Raw genomic sequence first — 24,618 nt, 5'->3', positions numbered from 1 at the left:
ATAAGGCAATACTGCATGGTTTAAAATCAGGAAAGTATGATTTTAGTTTGTATCCTTTCTCCGAACCTATTCAATCTGTATGCTGAGCAAATCATTCCAGAAGTTGGACTATATCAAGAAAAGTGTCGCATTGGGATTGGAGGAAGCCTCATCAAAAACTTTTCAAATGTATAGCACTTTATTTTTCTTTTTTTCTCTCTTTTTAAAATATTTTTTTATTTTCATGTTCTAATACCTTTACAGTATGTTTCATTCATAGACATTGTGTTTTATACAATCTTTTATTTACATTGTGTTTCATACAATCATTCATATACATTCTACTTTACATTCTTTTTTATGCTAGTTTATTTATAAAATTCAAATGCATTGTTTTACACACTAGATCTTTCCCATTTCCCTCAACCCCCATCCATGAAATTGTGCAACTCCGTGATTAATCCTCCCCCACCGCCCATCCTCACCCCTCTGCTTCCACTGTCTAGCACTTTAAAGTGATAAAGTGCAGGAAAGTCAGTTTAAAGACAAAAATGCCTAATCCATGGTATTTTTCAACTGTTTCTTATACATCTGAAAGTTGACAATGAGTAAGGATGGACAAAGACTAAATGATGTCCTTGAATTGTGGTGTTGGCAAAGGATAATGAATATCGCATGGACTGCCAAAAGAATAAACAGATCTGTCTTGGAGGAAGTACAACTAGGGTACTCCTTTGAGGCAAGGAGGTGAAAAATACACTATAGAATCCTGATTGACTTGAATTAATCAAATGGTTAATTTGTCTTTCTCATGTTCAGTGTCAAAATGTCAGGATAACAATTCAAAACTGATGAGCTGGAAAGAGTGAGGAATGCTGCTAGATGTTAATGGAAAGTATAACTTTACAAGTCCTCCTATTGTTATGTGTCATCGTGTAGACTGGGACCCATAGTGACCCTATGAACAATGGCTTTGAACTCTGCTCTATTCAACCTCACTATCTCCTAACCCCACTGCCACGGTCACTGTTCAGTCCCTCTCTTCTCGTATCTTCCACTCATGTGCTGAAATCCTACTCTTCCAAGCATGATATCCATCTCCAAAAACTGATCCCTCCTGACAACATACTCAAAACGTATGAGATGGCATTTCAAAATCCTTGTTTCCAAGGAGCAGCCTGGTTTCACTTTCTCTAGGACAGACCTGTCTGTTCTCTTGGCAATCCATGGTATGGTTTAATATTGTTCCTTAGCCTTACCCTTATACTGCTTGAAATGCTTTAGTAATAATTAAGAGAAACACTCAAGCACTTAATTAACAATGAAAGCTTCCCTCATGTTAGTGTTTTCTCAAAGATTTACTATATTTGATATATATTGAAAGAGTTAATATATTCAATGTTAAATTTATTAAAATTTTATATATTTAAATAATATCATCTTAATAGATATAATTTTTAAATATGTGTTTGAAAATTACCATTATTTGTCTGTTGTTGTTGTTAAGTGCCATTGAGTTGAATACCACTCATAGCGACCCTATGAACAAAAACACCTGAACCATGTTTTATAACTATTATAGTTTCTCTGTGTTCACAGAGTTTCCAGAGGCAAGTTGTTTAGGAAGTGGATGCCACCCCTGCTAGGCACATCAAATATTGTTAACACAGTTATACATTTAGGCAACTGATCCACTTCATGAGGTCAATGACTAAACTTTAAAGCAGAGACACAAAGGAAAGGGGTACCAAATAAATAAAGTGAGAAATGGACAGGAGGATATAGAAATCTCTGGATAGTTGAAGGAGCCTATCTTACCTGCCAGCTAGTAGTACACAAAGAAGTGGACTCATAGGCTTGCTAGAGAATCATCTTATTAGCATGGACGACTACCAACGAACGGTATAACAGCTCAGAATTTTTCACTTTCAACAGTCTAACAGCTCAGAATTTTTCACTTTCAATATTCTGTCTGCAAAGTAGGGGCCATCTAATGCTATAAACTATATGCTTGCCAGGTAAAGGTGATATGTTTTATTTCCGTTTCCTTGTATGTCCACCTTATGTTGTACCTGCTCAGAAGCACAGTTAAAGTGAGACAGTGAATGCAGGCACTGATGAATCAAACACTGTTTCATAATCAGTAGAAGCAGGATTGGCATCTACTTCCTAAACAATGTGCCTCTGGAAACTCTATGAACTTTGATAAATGACGATAGTTATAGGAAGGCTTCAGGCCTTTTGTTCACAGGGTCGCTATGAGTCGTATTCAACTTGTTGACAACAACACAACAACAACATCATCAGTTGGATGTAGAGATGGGTTTTTATCCTCAGTCCTGGACATGCTCTCTCTCTTATTCTCATTGTCATTGACTTGGGTACCATTCATAGTTGGCCCTCCAAAGGTTTCCAAAGCGGTAAGTCTCAAAGGAGGAGGTTGTCTATCTTTCTCTCATGGAGTGGCTAGTGGATTTGAATCGTCAGAGATATGTGGCCTTTGAGTTAGCAGTGCAGTTTTCTATGGATTATGCCACTAGATGTATTCTAGAAATCTCCACAAGACTAACATGGTGTACAAAAATGAGCTTTAGGTCCAGATAAACTTATTTTTTGTTGAGCTCGTTTAATTCCTCTCAAATGTGAATTGTAATACGACTACTTTCTTTGAGGAGGGTTTTAGTGGAGATTTCATGAGATTATGTTTATAAGATCATATTATAAGATCACAACAGATCATAGCACATGATACACCAAGCCTGCTGCTGTCTGTATTTTGTAAGAGATCTACCATGTTTTGTATTTTAACAATGTTCTCTAGAACACATACTATTAGAATTAAGATGGGCTGTTTAATGGTAAACCAGTCTTCTTTTTGAAGAAATTAATAAGGTATAGAATCTTATCTTGAGGAGCCTGCTTAATTTGAGTGGTTTCCTGGATTATTTCTTTTTAAGGCACAGGAATCCTTCCTTTTTTGTTTTTAAAAGAAATATTATGAAGATATTTCTTTGCAGAATCCTCAAAAGTAAAGCCTTTCCTACTTTATATGCAGGAAGAAGACATAGAGCCTTCTATTTGGGAAACATAAAAGCTCCCTGGAACAGTTTGAAAATCAGCGATCCAGTAGTATGAAATTTACAGTCAGGTAGAGGTTAGAAATATTGGCTTCCACACTTATGAACTGGTGATCATGGTCTCCTTATTTGTCAAGCAGGGTGAATTTCTGACAATAGTAAATGAGGATTATCAAATCCCTATCCAAGTAATTATAACACTATCAAAACAAGCAGATCTCAAATTTGCTTCCATTGAGCCAGTTGCAGCTCACAGTGACTCTCCAGATAGTTTCCGAGGTTTTAAGTTACAACTGAGGATCCTCTGGTGGATTCGAACTGTTGGAGACACCACAGTCTTTGTGAGTAGCATGACTTGCTCTGGGTTACATCACCAGAGCTCCTCTATAACATGGTAGACACTAAATAAATATTTGTTTCCATCCCATTGCTTCCTCTTTGGAAGCAGGGGCTAGAAAATAATGAGACATGAGAATGGAATTTCATTCTCATGGAAATCTGGAGCCTATGGAGCTGGGGTAACCCACCCAAGCCATTGCTCTGAGATGTTTTGAGCCTTAAGGCTTGAGAAAACTGGTTGCTTAAAGTTATGTCAAATAACAGCCTAGTGAGCAACTTAATGAAGACTGTTTCACCTCATACATTGAGCTCTTTTGAAGAACTGTGTATGTCCAGAGGAAGCACTCAGAGATCTAACGGGTAAAGAGTTTTGTGGCCAATCTACAGGCAGTTGGTTCAAATCCATTAGCAGATCCTTGGGAAAAAGATGGGCAATCTCCTCCCATGTGATATATAGTCTCTGAAGACATGCTGGTGGATCAGCTATGAGTTGATTCTGAGTCAGTGGCTTATGTGCACATGTGCGTGTGTGCACACACTCCCTTTCTCTTCTGTGTAGTCAGTTTCTAGGAACAAAAACTCCAGGCAGATTAGAAGCTGTGTTTTATGGCAAATTGTTACTATATAAACACTGTCCTAATTTCTTTTCCATGGCAATGTGACTAAGGTGAAGTATAAATCTTAGGAAGTTCTTTTATCTTTTTAATATTTTTTACTCCCTAGTAGAAATGTTAACCTGATTTGCAAATCATAGTTTTGTTTTAACAAAGAAACAACAAAACATCAACTGAAAAACATGAAGCTCTATGCCAGGGATGGTGTGGTACTTGGTCTAGATCTTGAAACAAACTCATGGGAGAGAGCTGCTACTATTTACCTATTCAACTAAAACACCCAGTTGGCTTAATTCCTGTGTTGAGAATGATCCTTTACTCAATACTGATAAATAGCAACATTGCCCTGTTGCCAAGCAAAATCAAGGAAGTTACAGGCTTTTTAAAATAAAAGATGAGAGAATTTTGGAGGCAAAATTTCTTTAGCTCCCTTTCCCTGGGAAAGAGTTGGTTGTTTTGTTTTGTTTTTTGTTTTTTTTTTTAGTCCATGTTAATCCTTTTTAATTCACAGAATAATAAATAAAAAAAAATCTCAGTGGATCATTCTGTTAAAATAGATGTCCGTCTGCCATGGGAGAGAGGGTACTTCTTATGGAGATGTTGGTTTTTCATTTAACTGTTACTTCACCAAAGAAGACATTCAGATGGCAAGCAAACACATAAAGAAATGTTAAAAAATCCCTAGCCATTAAAGAGATTAAAATCAAAACAACTTTGAGAAATCATATCACCCCAGTAACAATAGCAAAGTTAAACAAGAGTGGCAAACAATACATGCTGGCAAGGGTGTGGAGAGATTATAACCTTTATTCACTGTTGGTGGGAGTGTAAAATGGCACAAGAACTATGGAAGGCAGCTTGGCGCATTTCCAAACAGCTGGAATAGAAATACCATTTGACTCAGCAATACCACTAGTGCCATCCAAACTTACCATAACCGCCATCCAAACAGATAGATAGATGCACACCTAAGTTTATTGTGCATTATTTACAGCAGCAAAGAGATTGAAACAACCTAAGTGCCCATCAACAAATGAATAGATAGAAAAACTATGGTATAGTCATGCAGTTGAATACTATGCAGCACTGAAAAACAATGAACTCATAAAACATTACATGACATGGGGGAACTTGGAGCACATCATGCTGAGTAAGACATCTCAGTCACAAAAGGACAAACACTGAATAGCACCACTGTTAAAAAGCAGGTCTGACATGGGGAGTAAACTGCCTAATCTTTCTCCAACATAGTAGTTGGTGGATTAATGGATAAATGATATATGGTATGTGGTGTTGGATAAGATTATTGAACATACCATGGACTGCCAAGATAACAAACAGTCTGTTCTAGAGAAGGTAAAATCAAATTGTTCGTTGGAGGCAAGGATTTTGAAGCTCCATCTCACATACTTTGGGCACATGGCCAGGAGGGACCAGTCCTCAGAGGATATCATGCTTGGGAGGGTAGAGGGACAGTGCAGGAGAGGAAGACTCCAGATGAGATGGATTGACACAGTCACTGTGGTAGTGGGGGTAGGTGTGATACATATTAATAGAATATTGCTCTGCCATAAAGAGAAATGAAGCCCTGACACGTACCACAGTATCAATCCATCTTGAAAACATTAGGCTGAGTGAAATAATTCAGTCACAAAAATGGCAAGTACTATATGATCTCACTCATATAAAACAAGTGAATATCTAGAAATCAAAGACTATTACTGTCTACCAGACCACACTTAATAAAGTAGAGGGTTAATGAGGGGGGAAAAGACCCTTAATAAGAGGGATTGACACAGTGTCTTCAATAGTGGGCTCAGACACAGCAACGATTATGGAGGTAGAAATAGGTAGAGTTTCCTTCTGTTTTACATGCTATCACTATCATTTAGAATCAACTCAGTGACATTTAACAATAATAGTAATAGCAAGGCTTGGGAGGGAGGGAGAAAGCTGGAGACTTCTTGTGTAGGAAACAATAAGTTTATTCTAAAGAAGGTAGCAAAACTCAGAAGAGGATAGTAATGATGTTTGCATAACATAATGATAGTACATGCTATCACTATCATTTAGAATCAACTCAGTGACATTTAACAATAATAGTAATAGCAAGGCTTGGGAGGGAGGGAGAAAGCTGGAGACTTCTTGTGTAGGAAACAATAAGTTTATTCTAAAGAAGGTAGCAAAACTCAGAAGAGGATAGTAATGATGTTTGCATAACATAATGAAAGTAAACAATATCACTGAATTACACACATAGAAATTGGTGAATTTTCTGGTGTGGATTTTTCTTTCTCTCACATACACATGTGCGCACACACACAAACACACACACTAACACCCTACTGTTAAGATAAGGAAACCATAGACTGAGAGAGAATATATAGATCTAACAAAGGATTGGAATCTAAAAAATAGAAAGAATCTATAAAAATACCTACAACAACAACAACAACAACAACAACAAAACCCCAACAAAACCCAAAAAAAGAGAGAGAACAAAAGATGTGAATAGATGCTTCACAAAAGAATATACACATTTCCCTCAGTCCCCCACCCATCAAGGATCTGGTATGAAAAACAATGTATTCAAATTTTGTAAAGAAACTAGTATTTTTTTTATAAAAGAACATACACAAATGATCAATAAACACACACTCAGCATCAGTGTTACTGCTGGGTGCTGTGGAGTTAATGCTGACTCGTAGTAACACTGTATGCACAACAGCACAAACACTGCCCTGCCCTGTGCTGTCACACAGTCACTGCTAGGCTTGAGCCTATTGTTGCTGTCACTATGTCAAATACTACTTGTCAAGGATCTTTCTCTTTTTCACTGACTCTTTAGCTTTACCAAGTTTTCTCCACTGAGCAGCCCCTCTTAGTAACATGCTCAAAGCATGTGAGTTGAAATTAAATTAAACACAAATTAAAATTACAATGAGACAGCACAATATATACACAAGAATAGCTAAAATTTAAAAGGCTGCTATAATTACAGAAATGTTGATAAAATTATGAAGCAAATGGAGATTTCATACTATTGTGGACAGAAATGTAAAACAGTAGTACTCTGGAAAGGAGTCTGGTAGTTTCTTACAGAATTAAACAGACTATAGAATAAAGCAATTCTACTTCTGTTTTTACTCAAGAAAATTTTTTAAAATCCTCATCAAGATTTATATGTGGATATTAGTAGCAACTTTATTCATTAACAATCAAAATTTAAAACAATCTGAATGTCCATCAACCAGTGAATGAATAAACAATTTATGTTATAACCTTTTTGAGGAATAGTACTTGGTGGTAAAAAAAATGAACTACTCAAAACAACTATGAGATATCATCTCATCCCAGGAAGAATAGCAAAATTTAGCAGAACAGCAAACATCAAATGCTGGAGAGGTTGTGGAGAAACTGGAACACTTACTCACTGTTGGTGGGAGTGTAAAATGGTGCAACCATTATGGAAGGCTGTACGGCGCTTTCTAAAAAGGTTGCAAATAGAAATACCATTTGACCCAGCAATTCCACTACTGGGAATATACTCTGAAGACACCATAGCTGACATCCAAGCAGATATATGCACACCCATGTTTATTGTGGCTTTGTTCATAATAGCAAAGAGCTAGAAACAACCCAAGTGCCCATCAACAAACAAGTGGATAGAGAAGCTGTGGTATATTCACACAATGGAATACTATGATGCATTGAAAAACAAGGAACTCATGAAATATTATGCAAGATGGATGACCCTGGAGGATATTATGATGAGTGAAATATCTCAGTCATAAAAGGACAAATATTGCATAGGGCAACTGTTGTAAAACAGGATTGACATCAGGGTTGAGGAAGACAGAAAAGGAGGGAAGGAACAATGCATATTGCATTGAAATAGATGAGAGAGAGAACTGTTTAAAAGGGATATATGATTGGGTATTCTTGTCATTACAGAAGTCCAGAGTGAAGGTTGCATAGTGGAGTGGACTTGAGGGAAGGGATTGCATAACAATGAAAGAGTTTTTCTTTTTCTTTTCAAGAAGAGTGAATGGGGGGAAGGGGTGAGTATGAAGAAAAGTGCAACAATGAATAACTGGAAACTCTAAGTCTCTGTAAACTTTCATTAAAATTAATTTTAAAAAAAAGAGAAAAAAATGAACTACTGATACAGGCAACAGCATAGATGAATCATGAAGTTATTATGCTGAAAAAAAGGGAAGCCAAACAAAATATACATAGTGGAGAATTGTATTTATTTGCAATTCTAGAATAGGTTTCTACCAAAAGTGATGAAGTGGAAGAATTGATAATAAAGGAGGAGAAAGTTAATTGGGGTAATGAATGTTTCATTTTTTCACTGTTGTGGTTCTGGTTGTTATTACACAGATGTGATTACACAGTCTGTGAAAGTTTTTTGAACTCTACCCAGTTCACCTATTACATAGGAAAAATAAAAAAAGGTTGAAAATATATTCTGTTGGTGGTCCTTTTAGAAAATTGCCATGCTCATACATTGTTGTTGTTGTTATATACCTTCGAATTGGAACCAACTCACACCTGACTCTCCAGAAGGTTTTCAGAGGCAGAAAATTACACGGGAGGAGAATGTCTAGCTTTCTCCCACAGGGCATCAGGTGGATCTGAACTGCATGCCTTTGGGTTAAAAATACTAATTCCTTAGCACTAAATCTTCAGAGATCCCTTGTTGATAGGGTAGGAAAATGGAGCAAGTCTCACTCAGGGGTATCTGGCAATATCTACCAAAATTACAGAAACATCTATCCACTGACTACACAATCCCATTTCTGTGACCCTATCCTACAGACACATCTGTGAATGTAAGCAAAAGTCTTGGAGGGTGGAATATCTCTCAGCAGGAAATATTAAATAATTTACAGTCCATTCACACACAGGCTGCTAGATTGATCTAAATAAAAAGATGTCTAAATGATAAAGAAAAATCTTTAAGAGAATTTTAATTTAAAAATATGCTAACAGAGGAGACTTGAATAAATATTCAAATTGCTCGTGTTTCAATAAAGAAATACTAGAAGGATAAACAGGAGACTAATAAAAGTGGTTACATAATGGGAGCAGAGGAAGGAGGAATAGGATGTGACATTTATTTGTATATATCTGTATATCTTTTGACTTTTGTACTATGTACATTTATCATCTGCTGTTAGGGACATTTCCAGAGTATTGAAGAGCAAAAATGTCAGTCTAGAGACCAAAGTGCACCTGATACAGGCCATGGTCTTCACAATTACTTGATATATATCAGAGAGCTGGACAATGACTAAGGATGATAGAAGAATTGATGCCTTTTGAGTTGTGGTGTTGGAGAAGAGTATTGGACATACCACGAACTGCTAAGAGAACAAACAGGTATGTCCTGGAGAGGGTGATACCAGGCTGCTCTTAGGAGGCAAGGATTTGAAGCTCTGTCTCATATCCTTTGGGCATGTTTCCAGGAGGGACCAATTCTTGGAGATGGGCATCATGCTTGGAAGGGGGACAAAATAAGAGAGGAAGACCCTAAAGGAGATGGATTGATTTAGTGACTGGAGTAATGGAGGTAGGTATATCAGAGACGATGAAATTGGCTCAAGGTGGAGCAGGGTTCAGAGCTATTGTATATGATATCATTATGAGTCACACGTGACTCAACAGCACTTAGCAATAATAACAACATGTATTATCTTTCTCCAAAAAAGCCACCGGTAGAATCAAGCCATCAGAGAAGCATGATCTTCGGTTAGAAGTACAGTTCCCTACAGAGCTCCTTAAATACTATCCATTCTAAAGCTAACCATTGAAAGTTCTTCATAATGTTTTATGACCTCCAGTATGGTTTATCTCTTCCACAATTCTTAGTTCTAAAAAGCAACTCTTGGATGGTTAAAATGCTCGAATTGGTTCTATCTGTGAGATTATTTTGTCTTTACAGTAACTATTAATTATATTCTTTATATTAATTGTCCCCTTAGGGGAAAAAGGTAAACAGAAGTAGATTCTATATTCCATTTTCTTCCTCTACTCTAACTGGAAAGATAGCTCAATAAGAAGAGAGAAGCAAATAATTACTATTCATTACAATAGTATATTCTCTAAAAATATTACTCCTTTCAAAAGTTAGCAATCAGATGTTTGTCTTAGAACATAGTACACCTTTGTATGCATTTAAAAAAATTAAGGAGATACTTTCAGATAAATTAATGTATCTTCAACAAATAAGGCAGCAATAACAATAATGTTTGCAAAGTTGCACCCATCTATTTGTTATTATGAACTTCAAATTTTTAATAGTGTCTACTAGGCTTGCTTTGTAACTGTTGTTGTTGTTGTTATGTGCCGTCGAGTCACTTGCGACTCATAGCGACCCTATGTACAACAGCCCTAAACTCCGCTCTGTCCTGTGCCAATCGCACTGTCTCTGACACTCCCATTCCAATTATCCCAGTCACCGAATCAATCCACGTCATAGAGGGCCTTCCTCTCTAAATCAGTATTCTCAACCTGGATTTTTTTATTAACCAACATTACAAGAACCATATGTAACTCTTGTGACTCACAAATAAATTCAACTTGGAGGGGGAAAAAAGTTAGAAATCAGAAGGAATAGAATTTTAAATACCTGTACTCTCTGTTCAGTACTCATAATTTTTGCAGGTGAGTAGTTTCTAACTTGCACATTTTCTTAGATACATGCATCTCTCTTTTAAGTCTTTCAACCTTTAAAAAAAAAGTAAGCAGCTTGCAGACTTCTTGGTTTTGTCTTTTATATTTGGGGGAGTGAGTTTTCTTTGTTTTAAAATTACAAGACTAAGACATGAATTCACACTCACAGTGTGAACTCACAGTGAGTGATTTCTAACTTGTTCATTCTCTTGAAATTTATTAATCTCTCCTTTGAGCTTTTCAACCTTAAAAATAAAAAGGGAGCACCTTAAGGGTGCTCTGGTGGCTTAGTGGCAAGAAGCTACATTACAATCGCAAAGGTACATGTTTTGAATCCACCAGATTCTCCGCTGGAGAAGAAGGAGCAAACTCCTCCAGTGCCAGTCAGATCTAATTTGACAGTACACCAAATTAAAAATAAGTAAATAAAATTTCAAAAAAGTAAGAACCGTGTAGACTTCTCAGTTTTGTCTATTATAATTGGGGAAAGATATTTTCTCTCTTTTAAAATTATACACGTAAGATATGAATTCATTCTCTTTATAAAAATTCAAACACGCTTTTCTGAGAAAACACCAAATGGCGGATGACGCCGGTGCAGCGGAAGGGCCTGGAGGCCCTGGGATGGGAGCCCGCGGCGGTTTCCGCGGAGGCTTCGGTAGCGGTCTGCGGGGTCGGGGCCGCGGCTGTGGACGGGGCCGTGGGAGGGGCCGCGGAGCTCGAGGAGGCAAAGCGGAGGACAAGGAGTGGCTCCCCGTCACCAAACTGGGCCGTCTGGTGAAAGATATGAAGATTAAATCATTGGAGGAGATTTATCTTTTCTCCCTGCCCATCAAGGAATCTGAGATCATCGACTTCTTCCTGGGCATGTCCCTCAAGGATGAGGTGTTGAAAATTATGCCAGTGCAGAAGCAGACACGTGCTGGCCAGCGGACCAGATTCAAGGCCTTTGTTGCCATCGGAGACTATAACGGCCATGTTGGCTTGGGCGTCAAGTGTTCCAAGGAGGTAGCTACTGCTATCCGTGGGGCCATCATTCTAGCCAAGCTCTCCATTGTCCCTGTGCGGCGTGGCTACTGGGGGAACAAGATTGGCAAGCCTCACACCGTTTCCTGCAAGGTGACTGGGCGCTGTGGCTCTGTGTTGGTGCGTCTGATCCCTGCACCCCGAGGCACTGGAATCGTCTCGGCCCCTGTGCCTAAGAAGCTGTTGATGATGGCTGGAATTGACTGTTACACCTCAGCCAGGGGCTGCACAGCGACCCTGGGCAACTTTGCTAAGGCCACCTTTGATGCCATCTCAAAGACCTACAGCTATCTGACCCCAGATCTCTGGAAAGAGACGGTGTTCACGAAGTCTCCCTACCAGGAATTCACAGATCATCTTGTAAAGACTCACACCAGAGTCTCCGTGCAGAGGACTCAGGCTCCAGCTGTGGCCACCACCTAGTGGATTTTCTATAACAAATAAAGTGAATTATGTTCTAAAAAAAAAAAAAATTCAAACACATTGAGTACTAAACAGAGCAAAAGTGTTATTTTCACATATGCTTACCCTCACAATCTTCTTTTAACAGAAATGGTACTATTTTGGATGTAGTCCTCTTGAACTTTATACACACACACACACACTCTATATTTTTGTGTATAAGAGCATATGTGTTATATATATACACAAATATATTTAGGCATGCAAATTTATATGTTTACTATGCTGAAGGGGCCAGTCCATGGAGAAGAATATTATACTTGGAAAGATGAAGGCTTAGAGAGGAATATCTTCGATGAGACAGTGTGTGACACAATGACTGTAGCAGTGGGGTCAAGTGTGCCAGAGATGGTGAAGCTGGCTCAGAATAGGGCAAGCTTGCCAGAGATGGTGAAGTTGGCTCAGAATAGGGCAAGGTTCAGAGCTGTTGTTAATAGGGTGGCTATCAATCACAGTAGACTTAAGATGCAACAGCATATAACAATGACAACCAGTTTACAAAGCTAAATAGCCAAGTTTACAAAGGACTGAAAAAATGCCAAGTGTTCATTTATTTACTAATTTTTTAATAAAATTTCTTGAGCACCTTGTGTATATCATATATTGCTGTTGTGTTGTTGATATCTGTCTAGTCGAGCAGGACTCATAGTGACCCTGTGAACAAAAGGCCTGAAGCTATCGACATTTATCAAAGTTCATAGAGCTTCCAGAGGCACCGTGTTTAGGAAGAGGATGCCACTCCTGCTTCCAATATTAGCTACTAGAAATTTGATTGTGAAATCAGGATAAATGAAAAGATACTTGTCATTTATCATTGATACATGTCATTTATCATATAAAAATATATAAACATATAAAAATCTATAAACTGCTGAGAATAAACTTTAAAAAACCCTAAGGATTTAGTATTAATATCAAAGGAATTCAATGTAATAACCATTTATATTTGGTAAATGTGTAAGTATCACTTATCTAAATCTTTATTATAAAGAAAAGTTCTTAAGTCAACATGATAGCAATAATATTGACATAGGTATGCATTCAAACAAGTGACTTGATGGCACATAACAACAACAAAAACAACATGTATTCAAAATGTATGAAGTATATATACCTATAGAATGCCTCTAAATCAAAGTGAAGCATGTAATTCTGCCTGGAATGCTGCAGCCACTACTATCCCCACTGGTGACCAATGTACCCAGTGTCCTCTATGCTGTTTCAGGCTTGGGAATATTACTGCCTACACACACTTTCTAACAACTGAAACACTTACCTCTTTTCCAAGCATTTTTTTCTCTGAGTCAAGTGATCGAACTCTATTTCTTAAGGCCAGAATTTCTTCATTTAGTCTCAGATTATGTCCCTTTGCTTTCTGTAGGTCAGCTGAATCTAAATCAGAGAAGAAAATAATTTACTCAACTAAACAGCATAGGCTTTAGCAGGGTTTTGTTCTGTTGTGCATAGAGTCGTTGAGTCGGAACTGACCAAATGGCACCCAACAACTGAAAAACTAAGGAAGTATTATGGCCCTTCTTGCCAGTCCTGCCACATCTCTCACATGTGGCTCCGTCAACAGTGGTACCATTACATGGTCAAGCCCAGCCCTGGAATATTCTACCCACCTATCAACACTGAACTATTATCACATCAGACAAATATATTGGACTTTTTTCCACTCAGGGTTTCTACTAGTAGATGCTCTTTTAAGACCTGGAACTTTAAAATACTTTTGTCTACTTTCTCACTATGAGTACAAAATTGACTCAAGGGCATCTAACAACAATAAAATAGTCAATTCATTGCCATCAAACTAGAACTGACTCAGAGCTTATTCTCCAGTGACTTTTTGGAGTCTGTAAATTTATGGGAAGAAAGTTTCTCCTTGGAAACTGCTGCTGGATTCGAACTTACAGAGGGGTGCAGCCTGTGGGTCAGCAGCACAGCTCATCTGGGTTCTATCAAGAATTTGTTCCTTTTATCGCCAAATACTATTCCATATTCTAAATATTCCACAAGTTGTTTAACATTTTCTTGTGCTTTAGATGAAAGGTTACACAGCCAATTAGTTTCCTATTCAACAATTTATCCACAATTTCCACTGCATTGGTTGCTATCTCTGCAATGTGTCAGCATTCTCCTTCTGTCTACCCTGCTCTCCTTTCTTCCTTCTTCAAGCTTCCCTGTCTCTCTCTGCCTTCTCATTTTTGCTTTTTGGCAAACATTGCCAGTTTGGTTTGTTATAATTGATTGTCCTAATGAGCACATTAATCCTGGGCATTAATGCCTATTTTATAGGTCTATGCTTCCATACCAAAGGCATGTGGATGAAATTTACTGGCTGCTGCATGGAAGAAATATGGGAAATCAACTTCTGTGCAATTTACAGCCTCTGAATACCTGCTGGAGGATCAGCTATGGGATGGTTCTCTGTGGTACACAACAGCAATACATCACTAATATCACATGCAAGTAAAATCCTGCTGAAGATCACCAAAAATGACTAAAACAGTACATTGACCAAGAAATGACAGAAATTCAAGCTAAACTTACAAGAGGCAGGGATATCCCTGCTGATGTCAGATGGATCCCTGCTGAAAACAGGGAATACCAGAAAGATTTGTGTTTTATTGACTATGCAAAGGCATTTGGCTATGTGGATCATAACACATTATGGCTAATATTGAGAAGAATGGGAATTCCAGAACACTTAATTGTACTCCTATGAAATCTATACCTAGACAAAGAGGCTGCTGTGTGAACAGAGCAAGGGAATACTACATGGTTTAAAATCAGGGAAAATATGCATCAGGGGTGTATCCTCTCTCCATACCTATTCAATTTGAATGCTGAGGAAAAAATTTGAGAACCTTGACTCTATCAAGATGAGTGTGGCATCAGGATTGGAAGATGATTTATCAGCAAACTCCATTATGCATCTGACACAACCTTGCTTGTCAAAAATGAAGAGGATTTAAAATATTGATGCGGAAGGTCAAAGACTACTGTCTCATATGAACTGTCTCTCTACATCAAGAACACAAAAATCTTCATCACTGGGATAATAAGTCACATGAGAGATAGAGAGAAGACTGAATTTGTCAATTATTCCATCTTACTTTGATTCATGATCAACACCCTTAGCTCTAGCAATCAAGAAATCAAAAGATGTACTGCATTGGTTGGATAAATATACTATCAAGGACCTCACTAAGGTGTTAAGGTGTAACAGTGTCAGTTTGAAAACTAAGGCGCATCTGATTGAAGCCATGATCTTTTTTTTTAAGCCATGATCTTTTCAATTACTTATTATTTATCTGAAAGTTAGGCAGTGACTAAGAATGACAGAAGAATAATATGAGCTGTGGTGTTGGAGAAGAATATTTAATATCCAATGGACTGGCAAAAGAACAAACGAACATGTCCTAGAGAAAGTGCATCCTGAGTGCTCCTTAGAGGCAATGATAGTGAAGCTTCATCTCATATATTTTGGGGACATTTTTAGGAGGGACTGGTCCTTGTATAAAGACACTATGCTTGGAAAAGTAGAGGGAGGGTCAGCGAAAGTAAAGAAGACTCTCAACAAGATGGATTGATCCAGTGATGACTAACAATGTGCTCAAGTATGTCAGAGATGAGGATGGCACAGAATAAGGCAAGGTTCAGATTAATTGTTCATGGGGTTGCTATGAGTCATTGTTGAATTGATAGCACCACCTAACAACAACAATCTATCATTTTCCTGGAAGGTGATCCCCAGCAGTGGCTTCTGTTCCAGCTCAAAAGAGTGTCTTAGGTGATAGTTCCAGAGTTCCTCAAGTCTCTAAATTAGTTCAGTATGTCTGATCTCTTTAGGAATTTAAGTTTTATTCTAAAGTTTTCTCCCAGTATAAAGGGATCTTCTATGGTACACCTGGGCAGAACAATTGGTAGTGGTAGCCAGGTACCATTTAGTTCTTCTTGTCTCAGGTTAAAGGGGATTGTGGTTTATGTCAGCCATTAGTCCTGCAAATGAATCACTTCTTTGAGTCTTTGTTTTCCTTTATTCTTCTTTGCTCCAGAGAATTCTATCTTAGATCTAGTTGTATCTTACTTAGATGGGCTGCTTGCAAACTTTTATGACCCAGTCGCTACTCACTATAAATTAGGATATAGGACATTATCATTATGAACCATGTTATGCCATTTGACTTAGATATCCCCCAAGACTATGGTTCTTAGACTTCAATCCCAGTAACTTTGTCCCATGAGATATATGGCTGTGTCTCAGAAGGTTTCCTATTGGGGCTTCTTATGTGCTCTGTTACACAAATTAATATATATGCAGTACATACAAATAGACACAGATAAATGCCAAGTATACCTGTATACCTAAATGCGCGTACCCTTCTGTACCCATTTATGTATGTAACTATTCACCAATTTTTGGTTGCTATTGGCACCAGTAGCCAGGAAATAAAAAAACGTATTGCAATTGGAAAGTCTGCGGTTAGGGACCTCTCTAAAGTATTCAAGAGCAACGGTGTCTCTCTGGAGACTAAGGTGCACCTGATACAGGCCATGGCTTTTGCAAACACTTGTTATGCATCAGAGAGTTGGACAATGACTAGGGAGGATAGTAGGAGAATTGACGCCTTTGAGCTGTGGTGCTGGAGAAGAGTATTGAATGTACCATGGACTGCCAAGAAAACAAACAGGTTCATCATAGAGAGGATTAAACCAGGCTGCTCCTTGGAGGCAAGGATTCTGGGGCTTCGCCTGACATACTTTGGACATGTTGTAAGGAGAGACAGGTCTTTAGAGAGGGACATCATGCTGGGTAGAGTAGAGGGACAGCGCAGGAGGGGAAGACCCTCTATGAGGTGGATTGATTCAGTGACTGGGGTAATCGGGATGGGTGTGTCAGAGACAATGAGATTGGCACGGGATAGAGCATGGTTTAGGGCTGTTGTACATAGGGTCGCTATGAGTTGCAAATGACTCGATGGCACATAACAACAACAACAACAACAACAACATTAATGCTATTGCAGGATTCTATATGTTACAGCCTTTAGTGTAGTTTTATTCTCTCACATCTTTCAGTATCTTTACCTTGGTCATGTGTACTGACTTTCCACATATTGTATATTGCCTGTCCCTTCACTAGAATTAACTTGTGTCAATAAAGTAGTAAATTATTTTCCTTCTCTCTCTTTTTCATCCTTAGTATTAAAGAATGCTGTCTTCTGTGTGTAACCCTATTCTTGATTTTTTATATAAAAATGGTGTCTTAAAATATTTGTCCTTTGTGATTGACTTATGTCACTCAGCATAATGTTCTCCAAATTTATCAATGTTATAACATATTTTGTAAACTCCTCATCACTTTATCATTGTGTATGCATTCTGCCTCCGTACCTTTTCAATCTATATGCAGGAAGCAGAGCTTTATGAGGAAGATTGTGGTATCAAGATTGGAGGAAGACTCATCAACAACCTATGTTACACAGATGACACAACCTTTGCTTGCTGAAACTGAAGAAGACCTGAAGCGCTTGCTGCAGAAGGTCAAGGACTGTAGCCTTCTATATGGATTGAAGCTCAACATCAAGAAGACAAGGATTCTCACCATTGAGCCAACTGGCAGCACCATGATAGGTGGAGAGAAGATTGAGGTTATTAACAGATATAGCTTGCTCGGCTCCACAATCAACACTTTTGGCACCAGCCACTAGGAAATAAAAAAGACAAATTGCATTGGGAAAATCTGCTGTTGGGGTACTCTCCAGAGAAGCTATGATATCAGCCTAGAGATTAAGGTGTACCTAATTCAGGCCTTGGTCTTTGCAATTACTTGTTATGCTTCAGAGAACTAGACAATGACTCAGGGTAGAGTAAAAGAATCAATGCCTTCAAATTGTGGTTCTGGAGAAGAGTCTTGAACATGTCATGGACTGCCAAGAAAACAAGTTGGTCTGTCTCAGAGAGGGTAAAACCAAGTTTCTTTTTGGAAGCTAGGATTTTGAAGCTCCATCTCACACACTTTGGGCATGTGGCCAGGAGGGACCAGTCTTTGAAGAAGGACATCATTCTTGGAAGGGTGGAGGGACAGTGCAGGAGAGGAAAATCCTGGATGAGATAGATTGATACAGTAACCGGGACAATGAGGGTTGGTGTGTCAGAATTAGTGAGACTGGTTCAGGACAAGGTAGGGTTCAGAGCTGCTGTCCATAGGGTCACTAAGGGTCGCAGGTGACTTAATGGCACATAAGAACAACATTCCATTGCACATACTACATTTTGTTTATTCATTTATCCATGAATGGACACTTAAGCTGTTCCCATCTTTTTGCTATTATGAATAATGCTGCAATGAACAAGGGTATGCAAATGTCTATTAGTATAACTGTTCTTATTTAAATGGGATATGGATATTGATGGATCATCTGGTATTTCTATTTCTAGCTCTTTGAGGAAGTACCATACAGTTTCCATAGTGGTTGTACTATTTTGGAGTATTCCAGCGGTGTATAAATGTTCCAGTCTCCCCCAAACCTTACTGGTACTTGTTTTCTGGGTTTTTATGATCAGTGCTAATTTTCCAGGGGTAAGACGGTATAGTCCATATCAAATTTCACTAACCCGTGGTTCTATGGGAGAAAGATAGATACTCTCCTCCTTTGGGGATTTACAGCTTCAGAAACAAAATGGAAGGTCACTATGAATCAAAACTGACTTGGCAGCAGTGAGTTAAATTAAAGCTTATATCTCATTGCAGTTCTGATTTATATCTCTCTAATGGGTAATCATAATATTACCTACTTGTCCAGTGGTGAAGATATTTGTTCTCTTGATGTGTGGTTTTAAGGGTTTATTGTTCAAAATGGCTTTCCTACTCATAGAATTTGACTTTGGCATGTGGATGGGCAGGGATATGTGAATAAGGTGTGTTAGTCTATACACAAGGGGATTGGCTAGTCTGTCTCTAAACAGACCAGACTAGACAAACAGCAGAAGGTTAAAGTATCTCACCACCAGCAAACAAGCAGCAGGCATTCAGTGTGTACCCTTTGGGCTAGAGTTTCTTGTGCCAATTGGGCTTACAGCAGCAGCAGCAGTGATCACAGCAGAGGACCAGAGACCTGACATGAGACAGAGCTGACCTTAGGACTGCTATCCATTGCAGAACCAGACTTAAGAGCCTTTGTCCAAATTTGTTGGAGGGTTAGAGGGAGGGAACATAATTGGCACTAAGGGCTTTCTAACTCTAGCCTAAAGTCAGACAGTTCAATGCTGAGGGGCCTGCAAGCACTTTTCAGAAGCTGTCCAGACTGAGTGACTGTATTCTGCAACTAAACTGAATTATGGCTTTTTGACTACCCTAATATGGTTCTGTGTGGTCTGTGGACTATCACAATGAATTTTGGACCCAGTATAGCAATAAGATTGGGGTTGAGATACGTAGAAAGAGGTGCATGGGTGACATGTCTATCCTCATGGGAATTTGTTTTGTGTTGTTAATGTTGTTGACAGGAACAGTTCTCCTTTGTGGTGCTAATAAAGGTCAGATAGGGTTGTACCCTTGCAGTCCTTGCTTTTTTTTTTAACAAGATATAACCCATATTTAAGGCTATAGTCTTTGAGTTTTGGCAGCAAGTACTTCAAGTCTTCTTCCCTTCAAGATAGCATCATAATGGTAGAGAAATGACTGAAATTGTCAATGATTTAATTTTATTTGGATCCACAATCAACACCTATAGTAGCAGCAGTATGAGTAGCAGAAATTTAAAAAAAAAAAAACAACCCATGTTGTAATGGGGAAAATGACTGTAAAAAAATCTTTCCAGGTATAAAGAGCAACGATTTAATTCTAAAGACTAAAGTGCACCTGGTCCAAGTCATGGTTTCTTCAATTGCTTCCTATGTATCTCAAAGTTGGAAATAAAGAAGATTGAAGAATAATTGATGCCTTTACATTGTGGTAGTGGCCAAGAGTATTGACTATACCATGTATTATCAAAACAACAAACACATATGTCTTGAAGGAAGTGCAATCAGAGTGTTCTTTAGAGGCAAGGCAAGTGAAACTTCACTCCATTTACTTTGGACATATTTTTAGGAGGAACCAGTCCTTGGAGAGAGACACCATAGTGGGTAAGGTAGAAGGTTAGTAAAAGACAGGAAGACCCTAAATGGCATGAATTGACAAAGTGACCACCGCTATGTGTTTTTAAACATGAGAGAACTTGAGGATGGCACAGGATAGGTAGGGTAAGTTTCATGTCTGTTGTTCAAAGGAAGCAAAGTTCATATCTGTTATTCATATGGTCACTGTTTGTATGCTGCTTCTTTGGTATCTTTGGTAGAGTCTGTTCATGATCTTTATCCATTTTTTAATGGAATTACCTTTTTTTGTTGTTGTTACTACAGTTTCCTATAAATCTTAGGGATTAAACCATTGTCATATATGTCATTGCTAATTTTTTCCAATCCATATATTCTCTTTTTACTCTATTTGTAAAGGTTTTTGATGAGAATATGTATTTATATTTTAGGAGGTCCCAGTTATTTATCTTCTGTTGTGTATTTTTAGTTATTTTTGCTAGTTTAATATGTTGTTTTCTACTGTCAAATTGGAACCAACTCATAGCTGACGCTCCAGTGGGTTTTCAGAGATTAAATTATATGCGAGAAGACTTCCCATCTTTCTCCTATAGAGCAGCTGGTGGATTCAAACTATCTGCCTTAGGGTTGGCAGCACAATTTCCTTATATCAGGCTACCAGATCTCCCTAGTTTATTACAGCAGAAGTTATTAACTCATTCTCCCACTTAATTACTTTTTTAAATTAATTTTAATGAAAGTTTACAGACTTTGGATTTCCATTCATTCATTGTTGCACCTTTCTCCATGCCCAACCTCCTCCACCCCATTCACTCTTTCACTTAATTGTTGTTGTTGTTAAGTGCCATCAAGTCGCAGGTGACTCATAGCGACCCTATGAAGGAGAGTCCTCGATGCTTGGATGCCTTTCATCCTCTCTCCAGGTTCATAGGGTTTCCAGAGGCAAGCTATTATGGAAGTGGATGCCACTCCTCCTTTCACTTAATTACTTTTATAAAAGTGTTGTAGAAGTAGAAATAATATAAGTTTTGTCAATTCAAAATAACAGCCCCAAACTGTTTTAGTTCAAGTCCACTAGCTGCTACTCGGGAGAAAAATGAGCAATCTCCTCCCCAGTGGAGGATCAGTTGTGAGTTGACTCCAGCTCGATAGTAATGAGTAGAAGTAATAGAAATATTGTGGTATTTAACTATTTCTTTTCATTACTGAAAAATATTCTACTCTATAGATGTCACACTGATTGTAGGATATCTTGATTACTTCAAGTTTTTGACATCAGGTACCTGTTTGTGGATGTAAGAAATACTGAATGTAATCCCCACAATGTAAAGGCCTTCTTCCAAATTTCACTCTCTGTACACACAATTTCATTTTTTCCTTCCTTTGATCCCTTCCTCACTTCTGAGTTTTAATCCTGGGCAAAAGCTGCTCTTTTGATTCACATAGCCAATTGATCAAAGAAATGTATCAAGGAACTTCATGCTTAAAAGAAGAGTAAGACTCTCAACAAGATGAATTGACACAGTGACTTCAGCAATGGGCTCTAGTGTCTCAGAGAGGATGATGATGGCATAGAATAGGGCAGGGTTCTGGTTGGTTGTTCACTGGATCACTATGAGTTGTATTTGACTTGAGGGCACCCAACAACACCACTGTTAGCTGCTTATTGCCTAACAGTCTCTATCAGACCAACAAAGTCTAGTATTTTACATGGTTTTGAGTTTTGTTCTACATTTTCCTTCACTCCATACAGGACCTTCTACTGTGATCCCCTTCACTGAGGTCAGTAGTGGTAGCTGGGCACTCTCTAGTTCTCTGATCTTGGATTGAAGGAGGTTCACATGGTACATCAGCCCTTCTGACTATTTGTTTCCATGTATTTTTTATTTTCTTCACTTCTGTTGGCTTCAGAAAAAAAAATCAACAACGACACCTTAAATAGCCTTGGCAACTTTTAAGACTCAAATAACTGCTCCACCTTTGCTTATTTTTATAAATTTTTTATTGATATTTTAACAAAAGTTTACAGAAAACTTGCATTTCCATTCATTAATTGTTTCATATATTCCTCCCTACCCACCCCCAGTTCTCTTTTCTCTTAAAAAAATTATTTCATTGTTGTTCAATCCCCACCCCAGTTCACTTTACTATGCAGCTTTTATCCTGGACTGTTGTAATGCAAAAAATAACCAATCATACCTTCCTCTTAAGCAGTTCTATTCCTCATCTGTTTCAAAGCAGTATACATTTTTATCCCCTTTTCTTTGTTTCCCCCAACCCCCATGTCCGTCCTGTTTAATAACAGTGGCATTAAGCAGTATTTGTCCTTTTGTGACTGAGATACTTCTTTCTTTTTTTTTTTTAAACACATTTTTATTTTCTATTGGTTTGCTTGCAAAGTTCATATACATTGCTTTCACTCTGGATCTTTCCCATTTCCTTTACCTACTCCTCCCTCCAGGGTCACTCATTTTGTATAGTATTTCATGAGTTCCTTGTTTTTCAGTGCTGCATAGTATTCCATTATGTGAATATACCACAGCTTCTCTATCCATTTGTTTGTTGATGGGCACATAGGTTGTTTTCATATCTTTGCTATTGTCAACAACACAATAATAAACATGGGTGTGCTTATATTTGGGTGGCAGTTCTGATTTCTTTTGGGTATATTCCCAGTAGTGGAATTACTGGGTCAAATGGTATTTCTATTTCCAACTTTTAAAAAAAAATAATTTTAATGAAAGTTTACAGAGACTTACAGTTTCCAGCATTGTATTTCCAACTTTTTGAGAAAGTGCCATGCTGCTTTCCATAGTAGCTGCACCATTTTACACTCCCACCAACAGTGAATAAGGGTTGCAGTTTCTTCACAACCTCACCAGAATTTGTTGTTTTTGAATTGATTTTTGTGTGTGATTTGAGATGTGGACCTGTTTCAGCTTTCTGCAGGTAGAAGTCCAGTTTTGCCAGAACCATTTACTGAAGAGTTTGTTGTTTCTCCATTTGATAGCTTTTATTTCCTTGTCAAATATCAGTTGACCATAGATATCTGGGTCTATTTCTGGGTTATCAATTCTGTTCCATTGGTGTATGTGCCTGTCATTGTACCAGTACCATGTTGTTTTCATTACTACTGCTGTGTAGTAGGTTTTGAGGTTGGGGAGTGATATGCCTCCCATCTCATTTTTGTTTCTCAGAAGTGTTTTGCTTACTCGAGGTCTCTTGCTTCTCCAAATAAATTTTACAATTTCCCTTTCAACCTCCTTGAAAAAGGAATTTGGTATCTGGATTAGGATTGCATTGAACAATTAGATTGCTTTTGGTAGGATTGTCATTTTCAGGATATTGAGTCTTCCTATTCAGGAATAGGGCATATTTTTCCATTTCCTTGGGTCCTTAATTGTGTCTTTCAGAAATGCTCTGTAGTTTTCTTTGTATAGGGTTTTTGTATCTCTAGTTAGGTTCACTCCCAAGTATCTCAATTTGTGGTTGGCTATTGTAAATGGTATTATTTTCTTGATTTCCCTCTTTGAGTTATCTTTGTTGCTGTAGAAGAATCCTACTGATTTTTGGATGTTGATCTTATATCCTGCCACTCTACTAAATTGGCCTACTAACTCTTACAGTTGTCTTGTTGTTGTTGTTGTTGTTGTTGAGTATATTAGGGTTTCTGTGTATACTATCCTGTCATCTGCATATAGAAACAGTTTAACCATCTCTTTGCTGATCTGGATGCCTTTTCTTTCCATCTCCTGTCGTATTGCCATAGCTAGCACTTCCAATACAATACTGAATAGAAGTGGTGAAAGTGGGCATCCTTGTTTGGTCCCTGTTTGCAAGGAAAATGCTTTTAGTCTTCTCCATTGAGAATAATGTTGGCTCTTGGTTTTGCATATGTACTTTTCATTATGTTGAGGAAATTCCCTTCTATTCCAATTTTGCTGAGTGTCTTTATCAGGAAAGGGTGTTGTATATGTCAAATGCCTTTTCTGCATCAATTGCTAAGATCACATGGTTCTTGTTATTTACCTTGTTAATATAGTGAATTATTTTTATTATTTTTCTTATGTTGAACCATCCTTGTATACCTGTTATGAATCACACTTGGCCATGGTGAATTATTTCTTGATGTGCCTTTGGATTCTATTGGCTAGGATTTTATTAAGGATTTTGTACCTATATTCATGAGGGATAATGATTTGTAGTTTTCTTTCTTGGTAATATCTTTTCCTGTTTTGGTATTAGGATTATGCTTGCTTCATAGAATGACTCTAGAAGTGTTCCTTCTTTTTAATTTTTAAAAAATAATTCAAGTAGACTGCTGCTAAATCCTA

The 24,618-nt window shown here is 37.9% G+C and overlaps 2 protein-coding genes across 2 annotated transcripts in view; one reads left to right on the top strand and one right to left on the bottom strand.

Annotated features, from left to right (window-relative positions):
- Positions 1-10,866: 10,866 nt before the first annotated feature.
- CCDC30 (coiled-coil domain containing 30) overlaps positions 10,867-24,618 on the bottom strand; it is a 58,837-nt gene continuing 45,085 nt past the window's right edge. The window contains exons 5-6 of the mRNA XM_006886604.1: positions 13,455-13,570; positions 10,867-10,935 (exon numbers count right to left, since the gene is read on the bottom strand). Of these exons, the coding sequence (XP_006886666.1) occupies positions 10,867-10,935; positions 13,455-13,570 (185 nt within the window). The remainder of the gene's footprint in view (positions 10,936-13,454; positions 13,571-24,618) is intronic.
- Positions 11,270-12,139, top strand: LOC102855892 (40S ribosomal protein S2-like). Its single transcript, XM_006886530.1, has one exon. The coding sequence runs from the start codon at positions 11,270-11,272 to the stop codon at positions 12,137-12,139; it is 870 nt and encodes a 289-aa protein (XP_006886592.1).

Source organism: Elephantulus edwardii, unplaced genomic scaffold (genome assembly GCF_000299155.1).
Source record: "Elephantulus edwardii isolate Elephantulus edwardi_28Jun2011 unplaced genomic scaffold, EleEdw1.0 scaffold00049, whole genome shotgun sequence".
Taxonomy (NCBI): Eukaryota; Metazoa; Chordata; class Mammalia; order Macroscelidea; family Macroscelididae; genus Elephantulus; species Elephantulus edwardii.
The sequence above is the reverse complement of the archived record's forward strand: the minus strand, read 5'-3'. Positions and strand labels throughout refer to the sequence as shown.

Excerpts from the sequence above, each read along its gene's own strand:
- LOC102855892 (XM_006886530.1), top strand. The coding sequence starts at position 11,270 with ATGGCGGATGACGCCGGTGCAGCGGAAGGGCCTGGAGGCCCTGGGATG.